At 43.4% G+C, this 16,108-nt stretch overlaps 1 protein-coding gene across 1 annotated transcript in view; it reads right to left on the reverse strand.

The window, feature by feature from the left end:
• LOC118850137 (myosin-16) overlaps positions 1 to 16,108 on the reverse strand; it is a 79,500-nt gene that overhangs the window by 18,073 nt on the left and 45,319 nt on the right. The window contains exons 22-32 of the mRNA XM_036759345.1: positions 15,250 to 15,477; positions 14,437 to 14,541; positions 13,600 to 13,686; positions 13,236 to 13,381; positions 11,026 to 11,116; positions 8,148 to 8,204; positions 7,540 to 7,626; positions 5,517 to 5,762; positions 4,023 to 4,140; positions 1,886 to 2,013; positions 1,168 to 1,364 (exon numbers count right to left, since the gene is read on the reverse strand). Coding sequence (XP_036615240.1) covers positions 1,168 to 1,364; positions 1,886 to 2,013; positions 4,023 to 4,140; positions 5,517 to 5,762; positions 7,540 to 7,626; positions 8,148 to 8,204; positions 11,026 to 11,116; positions 13,236 to 13,381; positions 13,600 to 13,686; positions 14,437 to 14,541; positions 15,250 to 15,477 — 1,490 coding nt within the window. The remainder of the gene's footprint in view (positions 1 to 1,167; positions 1,365 to 1,885; positions 2,014 to 4,022; positions 4,141 to 5,516; positions 5,763 to 7,539; positions 7,627 to 8,147; positions 8,205 to 11,025; positions 11,117 to 13,235; positions 13,382 to 13,599; positions 13,687 to 14,436; positions 14,542 to 15,249; positions 15,478 to 16,108) is intronic.

The raw sequence follows: 16,108 nt of genomic DNA on the forward strand, positions 1-16,108 counted from the left end.
TCCATCTTACAGTTGAGGAAACTGAGGCCTACAGAGTTTGCATGATTTACCCAGGGCTACCTAGTAAATGTCTGAGGCAAGATTTGAACTCACATCTTCCTGACTGCAAGTCCAGTACTCTGTCCACTGCACCTTCTACCTAGATGTTGCCAAAAAATGGCTGGAAGGAAGGGATGGGTATTCAGATTAGGGGTTAGTTTCTGCTTCCTCCTGGGAACAGAAAGCATCCTATAGATTTTTGTATTAGCATGGACACCAGAAGAGAGTGCCTTGGCATTCTAAGCAGACCTTCTGCGGTCATAGAGAATCACAGTTTCAAACTTCTGGATCAACCCAGCCTGTCTTTCTATGAACCAGTTCAATTTTATTTAGCCAATATTTATTAAGCACCTAGTGTATGCAGAGCATTGTGCTCAGCACTGGGCGAAGTATAGTTTAATTGAACCACAATTTGTCTTCAGGAAGCTTTAATGCAAGGCTTCTTAATCCCAGGGTCTGAGATCTTGGTTTATTTTGAAAAAATATATTTAGATAGTTGCATTTTAATACAGTTGATTCCCTATGAAATCCTGTGTATTTTATTTTATGCCTTTAAAAGCATTCCAAGAAGAGGTCAGACTGCCCATGGAGTCTGTGACAGACACACAGAAAGGTAAAGAACCCCTGTCTAGTAGGGGAATCTAACAGGGTAAATGGTATTTAGATGGAAGGAAGGGCATGGGGGTAGGTACTGGACCTGTGATTCCATTGGGATGAGCAGCTCTGTCCACCAACCTACAGTTGGTAACCTACAGTCTTAGCACTTGCCTAGAGCACTGAGACATTAAGTGACTTGCCAGCCTGTGTCAGGGTAGGGCTACAATTGAGGTCTTTCTGGCCCTGAGGCCCGCTCTCTACCCACTATGCCACATTACTTCCAGTGGAGGGAAGGAAAGAGGTCTTCAGAAGTACAGCACAAAGTCTCTGCTGGCTGACCCTCCTAGAGATCCTAGACCAAAGACCTTCTACCCTGGAATGGCATCTGCTGGCTGGTCATTGAGTTGTGTGCTCTCCTTAGCTTTAGACTTCTATTTCTTTGTTTTTGCCTCTGACCTCAGCAGCAAGCCAGCTAAAATGATGAGGTAAATCAAGGCTCCCACCCTACTCCACCCAAGGCCCAAGACTCACTTGGTCTCTTCCAGCTCCTCAGTTTTCTGAATGGCGTCAGTTTCGTACTTGGTTCTCCACATGGTCACCTCTGTGTTGAGTTTGGACACCAGGCGCTGAAGCTCAGATTTGCCCCCTTGCTCTTCCTCTAGCTGCTCCTTTATCAAATCCAGGTCATGTTTGGTATTGGCCAGACTCACTACAGCAGCACTCCGGGACTGTGGATGTCAATCAGGTGGATTAGAGAGTATGCTTACCAACTGGTGTTAATCTCTTTCTGGGCCCTGTCAGAACACTTGACTTTTTTTTAAATTGTAAATATTTCAGCATGGCCACTGTGGACAGCTCAGCTACCTTCATGTCTGCCTCCCCACCTCCAACACACACACACACACACACACACACACACACACACACACACACACGCCCTCTTTAAGTATTTGAAGGGTTGTCTTGTGGGGGAGGGAAACTTGTTCTTTTTGGCCAGAAGGAGGAGCAAAGGTGGATGTTAGCAAGAAGCAAATTTAAGCACAGTATCAGGAAAAACCTCCTAACAATTAGGGCTGTCCCAAAGGGGAAGGAGATGCTGCCTCAAGTGGGTTCCTCTTCAAAGAGAAGCTGGACAACTGCTTGTTTGTTGGGTATGCAATAGTGAGGATTCCTATGCATTGGACTAGATCACCACTGAGGGCCCTTCTAACTCTCAAATTCTGCGATCTTGTGATTCTGTTTCTCAGACCTTTGACTCTTCTTCCATCTGCCTCTTGTAGTCTTCCACCTGGGAAGTCAGCGAAGTCTTAATCCTAAAGATTTGATTTAGCCGACTCTGGGACTCCTCGTGTTCCCGGCTTAGCTCACTGTTTTCAGCTAGAGAAGAGGAGAGAAGAAAATGAAAAGATGTCCAGAAAAAAAAGGAGTTTTTCCAGCAAGTTTCTAAGTTTCCTGAACTGAATTAAAGGAACAGGAGGGGAATTTGTTTTGTTTTTTGGTCTTGGCTTGTGATTTCATTGGTGCGGGGGAAATCTGGGCATGAAGCCCCTTCCACCAATACAGAGTAGTAGACCTCTAAATATACTCATCTCTAATGATAGTAGTAAAGAGATGACTGGGGCACTAAAAGGTTAAGTGACTTTCCCAGGGTCCCATGGCCAGTATGTGTCAAAGACAGGATTTGAACCCACGTCTTCCTGTTTCTAAAGCTGACCTTCTGTCTAGGAAGAAATACTGGAATGAATGAATAAGCAAAAAAGCATTTATTAAAATACTTGCTATATGCAAGACACCATGATACTGTAAATATTTACTAATAAATCACTAAAGACTTCTCTAATTGAATTGAAATAGGGAAAACATTGAGCAACCAGCAACCAGAATTAAATTCTAGCTGAAAGATGATTCTGTGCCAAGACAGTTTCCTGGGAAGAAAGCATAGGAATAATTACCACCTGGGCAGTCCATCCTGTCCTTGGGGGTACATGGTGAGAGCATACTGAGGGGAAGGATGAGATGGAGGGGGCCATTCTACACAATATTCTTGCAGTCCCAGATTTTAAACTTGTTCCACTGGGGAGGTGACAGAGTCTTAAAGGGCCAGAGAATGAAGCCGTATAAACCAGAGATGAATAGCAAGGAGATTTGGGTTCTAGTTCAGGCTCTTTTAAAAAATATATGATTTCTAACAAAGCCTTTAACCTCTCTGAGCCTCAGTGTCCTCACCTGGCAAGCGGGCTTCCTAGAATCATAGACTCTCAGAGAAAGAACAGACCTTCATGGCCATCTGCTCCAATGCCGTCATTTGGTAGATAAGGAAACTCTGCCTCAGAGAGATTGCCACTTACCCAAGGTCACATGTCTAATTAGGGCCAGACCTAGCACTAGAACCCAAATCTTTTATCTTCAAGTGCAGTTGTGTTCTTCCCCCTCCTCTGCATCATGCTAACTGCCCCATGAGATGTTGTAAGGATCTAGTGAGTCCTAGGAACGGGAGGGAGGGGGAAGGGAACAAGCATTTATATAGAATGCCTACTATGTGTTAAGCACTTTACAAATATTATCTCATTTGATCCTCACAATAGCCCTAGCTGTTAATAACCCAATTTCACAGTTGAGGAAACTGAAGCAACAGGTTAAGTGACTTGCCCAGGGTCACATGACTACTAAGTATCTGAGGCTAGATTTGAACTCAGGTCTTCCTGACTCCAGGTCCAGTGCTCTAACCACTGCACCACCAAAGGCAGCCAGCCCTGCCAGGACTTACAAGATTGAACCTTCCCTGTTTTCCTTTTCACAGGCTGTCCCCTTCACACTAGGAATGTTCTCCTTCCTCACCTCCTCTTAAAGCCACCCCCTTTTTTTCCTTCAAGGCTCAGCTCCAGTGATACCTCTCACCAGAAACCTTTCCTGATTCTCCCTAGAAGTCACTTTGCCTTCATTTTTGGTTTGTCTGTTGTTCTCCACCATACAAATGTAAGCTCTTTGAGGACAGGGAGCTTTTGTCTCTGTCTCTTGTCTTAGATCCCCAGTGCCTATGGGTGTCTGGCATATACCAAGTGTTTAACAAATGCCTCTAGAATTGATAACGTACGCAGAAGAAAGCATAACAGATGCCTTGAAAGCTAACAAAAGCATGAGAGGGAACACACATGAAAGATAACATACATGAAGAGTACAGTTTCCTAAACATTCAGATACTATTTTTTCATATTTACAGTCTCACTTTTCAGTTCTAAGCTATTAAACCCTCTCCCATCACTGATGAGAATTAGATGTGATTTTTTTTTCCAAGACCAGGGAAAACCTCACCCCATCCCAGCATCTAAGAAAGCATTTTCTACCCTGTATCATTCCTTGGATGGATCCTAGGAAAATGACTTTACCTTGGAGCCTAGTCCTGATAGCATTTAGTTCTGCTTGGTTTCTCTCCAGTTCAGCCACTTTAGCATTGGCCTCAGATAAATTGTCTTCCAACTTTCGGACGTGAGCCTCAGCATTCACCTGAAGATAAAATGGCACTCAGGAATTAGAAAGGGAGCCCAGTACAAAAGGATGAATTCTTCTGACCTTTTGTGATAAGTGAAACAGCAGAGATTTGCTATCTTTTCTTTGTAAAAGGCCAGATTATATCTTTCAGGAGTCACGTGGGGGAAACTAAAGATAGAGAAAAGCAGTGAGGAACCTGAGGCTTCGAGGCCACATGTGGCCCTCAAGTACAGCCCTTTGACTGAATCCAAACTTCACAAAACAAATCCCCTTAATAAAAGAATTTGTTCTATAAAATTTGGACTCAGTTAAAAGGTCGAACCCAAGGACCTAGAAGGTCATATGTGGCCTCGAGGCCGCAGGTATCCCACCTTTGGTTGGATTAAATAAATAAATGAACATTTAAAACATGTATAATACATTCAAACTTAAATATATGTAGATAATATAAGTAATAAACATGAATATGCATGTGTAATCAGACTTGAATATATATTCTGTATGTATATTTATATTTTATTTCTATTTATATTCTACCTATGTATTTTCAAACTTGAATACATTTTAAAATTCTTGCTTATTTATTTGTTCCTAAACTTTTCTCTTCCATATATATGTATCAATCCAGAAAGAATTCCTTCCAAAATAGATAAATTCAAGCCCTAATATATATTTTATTTTTATTCTTATTCATTTACATATTATATATAATATATATCATATATATGTTTAGCCAAAAGGTATTACTTCTAATTCTCTCTCTATTATGTACATATATATTTATAAATGTACATACATGTATACATTCATACATACATATGCATACACAAATGCATTTATATATATAGCCAAAAATCAATAAGTTCAAGCCTTAATATACATTTTTATTTCTTATTCATTTATGTATCATATATAATTTGTTTAGCCAAAAGTTATTCCCTCAGATGTTCTCTATATACTATATACACATGCATGTATAGTTTATAAAATGTGCATGTATGTATACATTTGCACATGTACACATGTTTATATGTGGCCAGAAGAATTAGCAAGTTCACCTTTCTCCTCTGCTCTAGCCCGAGCAGGCCTGTGGCTGAATCTATTTGCTTAAATTGCTCCCTCCTCGAGTCCTTTCTGTGGCTGGTTGGAAACCTGAACTACCTGATAGTTTCCTATGAGGAGCTGTGCAGCTATCCCTATTAGTCTATGTGGATTCCCAGCTACCTGAAATCTATGGAACTGGTGCCATTCGAGCAACAGCTTCTGAGGTCTGGGAAGTTCTTCTCTGCAATGAGAAAGGGCTGTGGGGCACCTGCCTGCTTCCTTTGGGGCCAACCCATGCTCTCAGTCCAAGGCTTAGGGGATGAGGAGGATGCCCAATGTTGCCTCACCTTGGATTTCTGGACAGCCTCCATGCTGGCACTGAGGTCATCGATTTCCGCTTTCATGACCTGCTTATCCTTCTCCAGCTTGGCCTTCACCCTCTGGAGGTTCTCCACGTGCTCTGTAAGTTCAGCCATGGAATCTGTGTGCTTTTTACGCAGGGTGGAGGCAGTGGCCTCACTCTGTAAGGCTGCCTCTTCCAGCTCCCTGCGAAGCTTCAGGAGCTCCGCCTCCCGCTTGCGGTTCTGCTCAATCTGGAACAGGCATAGAACAGAAGATTTGGAAGTGAGGGGAAAGTAAAATGTACCAAAACCTGGGAGCTTCAAACTTATCACTAGTTCCTCTCCACACCCCCACCACACCCCACCTGGAGTATTGTGTTCTGTAATGGGTGCCATAAGCTGGAGAGTGTCCAGAGAAGGACACACAACCAGGACGGGGAAAGGCCTCAAGTCCGTATCATAAGAATTAAATTCTTATGGGCATATTTAGCTTGGAGACACAGGATGGGACATGGTAGCCATCTTCAAGCTGGAGGAGGGACTAAGTGAGTTCCGTTTAACTCCCCAGGAATAAGCAGGAGCAATAGATGAAAGTCATCAAGAAGCCGATTTAGGCTTGATGGGAAAAGAAATTTCCTCACAGTTAAGGCTCTCCATAAGTGGAATGGGCTACCTCAGGAGGTAGGGACTTCCCTTAGTGAGCAATTCAAACAGAAATCGAATAACCATTTTTGGGGGATATTGTAATGTGTGTGTGTGTGTGTGCGCGCGCGCGTGCGTGCGCGCACATGCATGTACATGTATATATTTTGTAGGGGGATAGAAGGTGTTTGTTGGATGAGAAGGATACTGGAGTCTCACCCAGCTCTAAAAGTTTTATGATGCCAATTCCAATGATTGTACTAGCAACGCATGACTTTGATCCATTCAACATCCATTCATTCATTTAGCCAGTGCTCCCCGAGCACCCACGTACAAGGCACCATTCTAGGCTTACACCATTGAAAATATGAATACATCTAGATGTGCTAGCCTACAGAATACAATAACAATTTGACCTTGGAGAATGCTTCCCTATAAGGAGCTGAGAGTTTCTGACCCACTTCATTCTCCCATTACTCTCTAGCTGAAGGGATAGAGGCGAATATCATTGACGTTGTATAGTTGGGGAAACTGAGGCACAAAGGTGTTAAGGAAAAGTCAGTGCTGGAGCAGGGCCTGTCACCCACATCTGTTGAGCTGAAGCCTTTCAGTGTTGGGCTTAAGTAAACTACAATATCAGTTCATCCAAGAGGCTAAGGGAGAATGTCCACTACTAAGCACTCAGAAGGTGGCCTTGGTATGGCCTTTATGATCTTAGCGGTCATTCCAGGAAAGTAGTAATAGGACTTGTGATGAAGCACTCAGATACTGTGTATTTAAAATGCCAAGTACTAAGGTGCTCCTACTAGTTGTATTTTTTTAATGAAAAAATTGTATTTTAAATCTAAAAATGATGCTCTTGACCCGTTAGGTCAGTAGGTCTTCCAACAGAAGAGAAAACACTGATCTGCTTCCTCTTTCCTAAGGCCCTGTTTTTGTGGTCAAGGTTAATGGTGTGTGTATTGTGTGAGTATAGACATATAAGAGCCAACTAGCTCACATGGAAATCAGACCCATAACCTTGACCTATGAACTATGACCTATGAACCTAGAACTATGCCCCAACCAAATAAGTTATATTTAATAATATTATTATTATATTATTATATATATTATATATATTATATATAATATATATAATATATTATATATAATATATAAATATATATTAATAAATATATATTTAAAAATATATATCAATGTAGACAGGTTGGTTCATACCCTATTCTCATCAATTGGCTTCAACCCAAGAGTCTTCCCAGGAAGATAGAAAAAAATTTTTTAAAAGACTGGTTCTTGACCTCTCTCCAACACAACCGAACTTTTACATCCTGAATTCCAGGGTGGGGGCGGGGAGGCCTTATGTCCTCCTCCACCCATAGGTTACCTGAGCAGAGGTGGCCCCTCCAGCTTCTTCCAGCCTGTCACTGAGGTCTTCAAGGTCCCGGGACAGGTCGCTACGTTGTTTCTCCACCTATGGAAGCATTTGGGGAAAGAGCCTTAGTGATAGGACCTCTCTGTGAGTATCTCTAGTCAAGGTTTCTCTTTGGGCCATCAGATCCTAGAGAGCAAGGACTATAGCTTGAATCAGTTCTACATACTATCATGGCTATTCAGGACATTCAATAAATGGGAATTCGTCAGTCCCTTCTACTAGACTGGGTGAATAAGTCTTAATTCCACAGTAAATTCAGGGAGGCAGTTAACTTGGGAAGATATCCCAAAGTCCTTGGGTTGTGGGGACTCAGTGAATAAGTGGTCTCTTTCAATCAGTTCTAACTCCAATAGTGTCTTTTGTTTTGTTTTGTTTTGCCAATTACTTTGCTTTTCTTCCTCCCCCATCTAGTCTGGCTGTACTGGATGCAGGTCAGCCAAGGCTAGCAAGGCCCTTCTCCATATCTTGGCTGGACCTATGCTACAATTCCACTCACATTAGTTGGATTTTAGGCTTTTTTTAGCGCCTCTGCCAAAGAATGAGAACTTTTTACTATTTACCTTTGCTCTCATAGCCCTCTCTGCTTCTAATTCTTCTTCCAGTTCCTCAATCCGGGCCTGTCAAATGCACAAACAAGAATTTAATCTCTCTCACACAAAGTTAAATTATATCAGCCTCAACCATCACCAAAGTATAGGAACACAGTATGTACACCATTAAACTTAACCAAGAAGGTAAAAGATGAGGGGGGAGTTAAGAAACCTGCTAACTGCTCAAATATGGAATGCTTCCTTTACATTAGAGGTGTCAAACTTGCCACAAACAGCCTGGAAGGATCTGTTTCTGTCTGAGTTTGACAACACTGCTCTGGGCAGCCAACTGGCACAGTGGATTGAATGCTAGACCAGGAGTCAGGAAGACTCATCTTCCTGAGTTCAAATTTGGCCTCGTACACTTACTGGATGTGTGACCCTGGGAAAGTCATTTAACCCTGTTTGCCTCAGTTTCCTCATGTATAAAATGAGCTGGAGAAGGCAATGGCACACACGCCAGTATCTTTGCTGAGAAAACCCCAAATGGGGTCACAGAGAGTTGGGCACGACTGAAACATGACTAAATGACAGCATTCCCTCTCCCATCGCAAGGTCTTTGGACTGACCGTGTCCCGCCCCTGGAACGATGTCCTTTCTCACCTTCCCTTCTTGAATCCCTTCAAGCTTCAACTCAAGCACCACCTCCTCCAAGAGATCTTCCCCGATTACCTCTGGACCTACTTTGTGTTTATTATATATTTACTATTTACTTATTGTGTGTTCTTACGCATGTTGTTTTGTGTATTTGTGTATGTTGTTTTTCCTCAATAAAATATACAGACAGTTCTTACTTTATGCAAGTTATTATGCAAATTCAACTTTATGTAAAAAATTCTGAAAGAAATCCACTTTCCAAAAAACACCTATCTTAACTTTACTGTGTTGTGCTGTGTCTCTCCACTCCTGGCCCTCTGCTTTGCTCTCCACAGCCTCCCTCCAACCACACCCCCCCCCCAAAAAACCAAACCCTCCAAGTGAAGGACTTCAGAGAGACTGCTGTCACAGATCAGGGTCTTGGCTTGAGACCTCCTGTGGCGAGAGAAAAGACTTTTGCCCTACTCTGCCCACCTCCCCTCCCGTCCTGCCTCACATGCCTGTCTTCCATCTCTCTGCACTGGGGTACTAGTGTCATCCATCATTTCCTCTCTATGAATGTGTCCAGCCCCAATATGCCTGCCCTGCCCTTCTTCCTCTCAGTTCCTGCCCCCTCCTTCCTCTTCAATTTTCTGTCCCCACTGGTCCTCAACCCTGTGGTGGGCCCCCTCTCTCCACAGGCATTCAGGGCCCTCTTACGGCCTTCCTCTATCTCTCCCTTCCCCACATCCTCTGGCAAATTTGAATTAGGTAAGAACTGCTTTACGTAGAGGTCTGTGGAATTGTCCACTTAAGTAAAGGGAGAACTGTCTCTAAAATACTTGAATGTAGGTAGTGTTTAATTTTGCCTTTGTATCCCTAGCAACTGGCACAGTGCCTGGCATAGAGTAAGCACCTAATAAGTGCTTGCTGAATTGAATTCATACAAGAATGGAAGATGAACATGGAAGGAAGAAGGGAGGGAGGAAGAGAGGAAGGGTGGAAGGGAGGAAGGAAGGAAAGAAGGGAGGAAGGAAGGGAGGGAGGGAAGGAGGAAAGAAGGAAAGGAGGGAAGGAGAAAGGAAGGGAGGAAAGAAAGAAAGAAGGAAGGAAGGAAAGAAGGAAGGGAGGGAGGGAAGAAGGAAGGAAGGAAGGAATGGAGGGAAGGAGGAAGGAAGGAAGAGAAGGAAGGAGAAAGGAAGGGAGGAAAGAAAGAAGGAAGGAAGGGAGGGAGGAAGGAAAGAAGGAAGGAAGGAAGGAAAAAAGGGAGGAAGAACAGAAGGAAGGAAGGAAGGTAGGAAGGAAGGAAAGAAGGAAGGAAGGAAGGAAAAAAGGGAGGAAGAACAGAAGGAAGGAGGGAAGGAAGGAAGGAATGAAGGAAGGAAGGAAAGAAGGAAGGAAGGGAGGGAGGAAGGAAGGACTTACCAAATACCTATTACTGTGCTCAATGCTTTACAACTATTATCTTATTTGATCCTCACAACCACCCTGGGAGGTAATTCATTTATTAACCCCATTTTACAGCTGAGGAAACTAAGGCAGACAGAGTTAAATCATTTGCCCAGGGTCGAACAGCTAATACGTATCTGAAGCTGCATTTGAACAAAGGTCTTCCTGGCTCCAGGTTCAATGCTCTATCCACTATGCCAATAGCTGCTTCTAATATGAGCCAAATTTGGGTGGGACTTTGGACTTTGGACAAGAGCTGAGAGACATACATGCTCGCCAGCTGTTTTACCTTTTCCTGGGCTTAGGATCATAGGTCTAGAGCTGGGACAAACTTGAGGGACCAACTTGTCCTACCCCTTCAATTTATAGATGAATTTTACCAAGCACAGTGGGCCCTCCTCTTGACCCCGAGTCCTGCTGCCTGGCTATCCCCTCTCACCTCTCTCTGCCTCTTAGTTGGCCTGGCTTCCTTCAAGACTCAGCTCAAATCCTACTTTGTGCAAGAGGCCTTTGCCAGCCCCTCCCACTGCTAGTACGTTTCCTCTGAGAGTATCTTCCAGTTACATTGTATATATCTTGTATGCACCTAGTAATTCAAATGTTTTCTGTCTCATCAGAATGTAAGCTCCATGAGGGCAAGGTTCATGGTTTTGTCTTTGTTTGTATCTCCCACACTTGGCACAGTGCCTGGCACATACTAAATGCTTAATAAATGATCATTGACTGATTTACAGACTAAGAATCCCATGGATTAAAACAAATGATGTGAAGTTGAGAAGAAAATTACTCAGGGGGGATCTGGGCTTCTCTTTTCTCTCCATACCTGGTGTTCTTTTAGTTTCCTCTGCAGTGTGGAATTCAGAGATTGCTCATCCTCATATTTGGAGTTGACAGAATTGATTTCCATGTCTCTCCTAAGGAGAAAATAAAACAAAGTAAATGTCAGAGGTGGGATTTCACTCTTAGGAAAGCTATCCAGGGCCAGAATAGAATTCAAAAGAGAGCCTTGGGGGGCAGGGAGAGGAAAACAGGACAGAACTACTCCTCTCCTTGTCGCTGAAAGGATGTTCTTCCTCCTTCTTCCCTCAAAGGGACCTTACAAGGCAAGTGTCTTCTTGTCCTGTGGATCAGTCAGACCCTTTAGCAAAATCCTCAGCTCTAGCTTCATGGGGAAATATTGTAGAATGTTTTCCCTGTGAGTTGGCCTAATCATTCTGGAAGGTAATTTGAAGTTATGCTAAAATGGTGAATAAAAGGTCCATATCCGTAAACCCAGAGATTCCACTCCTAGGTATGTTCCCTAAGTAGCTCAAAGACAGAAATAAAGGTCCCAGGTATACCAAAATATTCATAGCGGCACTTTTTTTTTTGTAATAGTAAGGAATTGGAACTGAAGTAAATGTCTGTCTTTGGGGAATGGCTAAACAAATTGTGGCAAGTGAATGTAGTGGAATATTACTCTCCCGTAAGAAACAATGAATGTGATGAATGCAGAGAGGTATGGGAAGACGTATATGAATCAATGCCAAGTGAAGAAAGTAGAACCAGGAAAACAATACACACAACGGCTACAACACTGAAAATGAAAAGACGACCACAAAATTGATCTTTCTGTGATTATAACCTAGCTTAGAAGAGATAAAGAAAAAAGAGATAAGAAAATATACCCCCCCCAATCTTTGCAGAGGTGGGGAAGTATGGGTGCAGAACATTGCACATACCGCCAGATCTGGTTTTGTGTATTGCTTAGTTTTGTTAAGCTGTTCCCCGAGAAACCTTCTTGTGTTATGTTACAAGGAATACCTATCTAGAAGGGAGAGAATGAAGGGATATTTTCGGAAATGAAGGCAATGTAGAAGCAAAAGCGATTAAAAAAATTTAATGCTTCCAAAAGATTGTCAGCTTTTCACCAAAAAGTACATCCATGAGTCCTGCATTCAGGTGACAGGTGTTAGAGGCCACAAGACATGGTTACTCCTCTGAGCAGTTCAGCTGGAAGATGGTATTAGGGAGGCAGTGACAGGGTGGAAGGAGGATTTAATGTAGAGTCAAAGAACCTGGATTTGAATCCAAGCATTGCCACTTTTTGTGGGATCCCTCTGGGCCTCCTCTGAGTTTCCTCATTTGTCGAATGGGGATAGTAATACACCTAATAGTACTACCTCCTTCATAGGGTTTTTGTGAAAAGTGCCTAGAAATGTGTGTCATTATAACTGAAGCAAATCTGTACCAGGTCAGTGTGTTCCCTGGGTAATTCCCAGGGTTCTATAATTGATTTGAATTTTTATTTTTCATTTTTTTGTCTTTTTGCCTGACCTATGATTTCACTGGCAAAGGGAAGTCCCAGATGGGGAAATTCCCTCTACCATCGTGGCTTTGCAGAATCTCTGCAGTGCAGAGTTGCCTGGGACACAGAAGTTAAATGACTCGGCTAAGGCCACATCTTCAGTATCTTCAGAGGTCTGACTCGAACACTGGTCTTCTTGACTTTGAGCAGCTAGGTGGTGCAGCAGGTAGAGCACCAGGCCTGGATTCAGGAAGACCTGAGTTCAAATGAGACCTCAGACACTAGCTATGTTACCCTGGGTAAGTCACTTCACTCGGTTTGCCTCATTTTCTTCATCTGAAAAATGAGTTGGAGAAGGAAATGGCAAACTGCTCCAGTATCTTTGCCAAGAAAACCCCAAATGGGGTCATGATGAGTCAGACACAACTGAACAACTTCTTGACTTTAAGGCCAAGTCTGCTCTCCTCTCTTCCTCCCCCATTCCCATTTCCAGAGGTTCTTTTATGTGTTTTTCCCCCATTAGAATGTAGAATCTAGAATTAGATTCTAAATCTAAAATTAGAATTCCCACCTTGAGAGTAGGGACTATCTTATTTACTGATATTTATATCTCAAGCCACAGGACCTAGCATTCAGTAAACACTTTAAAAATGCTCTATCTATCTATCTAATCTATCGATCTCCCTATCCACTATGCAATACTGCCTCTCTATAACTAGAGAAAATTGTACTTAAAAGGCACATACTTCTTAACCACCTCCTCCAGATCTAGCTTAGCTCTCTCCATCTCATTAAGGTTATCAATGGTCATCTTCAAGTCACTCTCAGCTTTCCGGCGGGCCTTCTCCACCTCAGCCCGTATCTTCTTTTCTTGTTCCCAGTTGTCTTCCAGCTGTGAAGACAAGAAAGCGAAGAGAAGGTGAAGGAGGCAAATCATAGACAAAAACAAGAAAAGAAAAAAATTCAGGCAAAAGGCACACATGACCTATCATTCAGCCAAGATGCCATCACAAGTACCAGGGGAACAAGTAAGGCCTCTGCCACCTCCCACCTCACTTCCCCCAAATAGGAGTGAGGACTTCTAAGAATTCTACACCAACTGGGTCTCACCTCATGGATCTGGGTGCCAAGTTTGCTGTTATTTTTCGTTAGATGGTTCACCTTGTCTTCCTCAGCTTGCAGGTCATCAAGAGTTTTCTGGAAGGAGAGAAATCCCCAGAGGAAGCTAATGAGGGAGAGGGTATACAGAGAGGCAAGGGCCTCTCTTTTATAAGGAGCCCCTCCCAGAAGGGTCGAACATAGTAACCATTGACCGAATCAGTGCTGATCCTGGGTAGCCAGTCCTGGGTTATTTTGCCCAGTGGGGAATAGAGTCAACTACTGCTGAAAGTCAACCTAATTCAAGTGGCTTATTGATGATAGAACACAGATCTAGAGCTTAAAGAGGCCTCAGAGGCTATGTAGTTCAATCTCCTTATTTTCCAGTTGAGGAAACTGAGGCCCAGGGAAGTTAAATGACTTGCCCAGTGTCTCACAGGTTATATCAGAGGTGGGATTTGAACCCAGGTCTTCTGACTGCAGTGTCAGCACTGTTTCATTAGTATTGAGTCTCTGCTAAGCTAAACACTTATTTAGTGGCTCTAAGAGAAGAGACACTTTACCCTGCATTGTCAGAGACAAACGGGGGTCATCAGAGTTCACCATACACAGCCCTCCCAGGACTCTGGAATACTTCTAATAAGTACAACACTAGAAGGTAGCAGCCCTCAGAAAGCTGATGAGTCTCCCCACCTAAATGGCCCTCCAGCCCCCTTAAAAAGCACGGGATATTTGGAATGAAACTTGAAAGTAGTCCAGACTAACTTTGACATATGGAATGTCAGCCTTCATACATCACTTAGTTCTTAGTCAACAAAGGGTGAGAACCAGTCAAGTATATATTTCTACCTGGTGAAGCTCCTCCAGAGCCCTCTTCTCCTTCTGGAGCTTGGCAATGGAGTCTTCTCGGAGGGAGAGGTCACCACTCAAGGTTCGCACTTTGTGATCCAAGGCCTACAGATTGGAGAGGGGAAGACATTGGTATTTATAGTGGGAAATCATCCCATATCTAGAAGAGGTAACTAACTACAAGATAGTGCCTAAGCCCAGTCCAATCACAAATTAGGGGGTTTGCCATCCACAGCTTCTCATATGGAGAGGTAAGGCAGGCATACCAAAGGCCAAGTGGTTCCAAGACACGTAAGCCAAAAACCAAACTCATATCTTGAGTCTTAGAGAAGCATCAAGGGGTCTCTAGGAAAATGGGTTCATTCCCAGAGGCAGCAATTTTATAATAAGAACTTAAGAGCACATTTAAGGAGGAATCTGCTGAGCTAGAAGAGAGAAAATGAGCAACACCTTGGGCAGGAGAGGGTTCTGCTGATTAGAAGAACTCTCTGTATTGAGAGGAGAGTCCTAGGGACTAAAGGGAAGCCATATTTGTTTTGGCATCATGGGAAGGACAACAGCCCCAACATAAAACAGAAAGAACAGCAGTGGAAGGAGGCAATCCCAGGCAAGAGGATGAATAGCTAATCTTGGAGTAGAGGCCTTATCCATATGTTTACCCAGGGCTCTTACTAGCAGTTTTCACTTTAGCATGAATTAGAAATGGTGCCTGATTGGAAATGGTGGTGATAGAGGTGGTGGTGGTGACGGAGTGTCTCTGGGCCCCGAGTGAGAGCCAGCATTGCTGACAGCACTGGTGAATTCCTACTATACCTGTTTCTCCTTCTCGGTCTTAGCCAAGGTAGTTTCTACGCCTTCGAGGTCCCGTTTCAAGTCACTCATCTCTCCTTCTAGCTTGCGTTTAGTGGCGCTGAGGGAAGCTGCAACGCCCTCCTCCTCCTCCAGCCTCTCCCGCATGTCTGAAATCTGGCTTTCCAGGTCCATTTTGGTTTTCATCATCTGAGTGAGGCGCTCCTCTGCATCCGAGAGGTTCTCTTGTTCCTAAGGAAAGGAAGGGGTTTCTGTAAAAGGGATAGAGTCCCCAAAGGATCTCTTAACACTCTTAACACCAAGGACTTAGAGATGATTTCTGAATTGTCAAGATTTGTGGTGCCCTGGTTCTGTAGAAGTGGGGATTGAAGGAAAAGGCCATTCGTGTCTTTGGTCCCCTTTGGGAATGCACAGGAGAGGAAGCGGGGCCTCGTGGTGAGAGCATGGGGCTGTGAATCAGGAGATCTGGGTTCCGGCCATAGCCCTGTCATTGAAGAGCTACGTGAACTTGGATCACAATTCTTTGCGCCTCAGTTTCCTCCTCTGTGAAAGGAGGATAGTAAATGAGGGTATCTACTTCATAGGGTTGCTTCAGAGATCGAATGAGGATAATAGATGTGAAAGTGCTTTAAGAAGCAAAAAATAGAAAGGTAGCCAACTAATTACCTGCTCAGGGACCTTGACTCTGTCATCCATCCTCTCTAGGCCCCCTATTCTAAAACAGGGGTTACAATACCACTTCTAATTCACAAAGATGTGGGGAGGATTAAAGTGAGATAACACTTTTTGAGGAAAAATCATATATATGCCAGATATTGAGGTTTAGGGTTGGGTGGGGGTTGGGCCCAACTTAATTTTTATT

The sequence above is a fragment of the Trichosurus vulpecula genome, chromosome 1, assembly GCF_011100635.1.
Source record: "Trichosurus vulpecula isolate mTriVul1 chromosome 1, mTriVul1.pri, whole genome shotgun sequence".
Lineage (NCBI taxonomy): Eukaryota > Metazoa > Chordata > Mammalia > Diprotodontia > Phalangeridae > Trichosurus > Trichosurus vulpecula.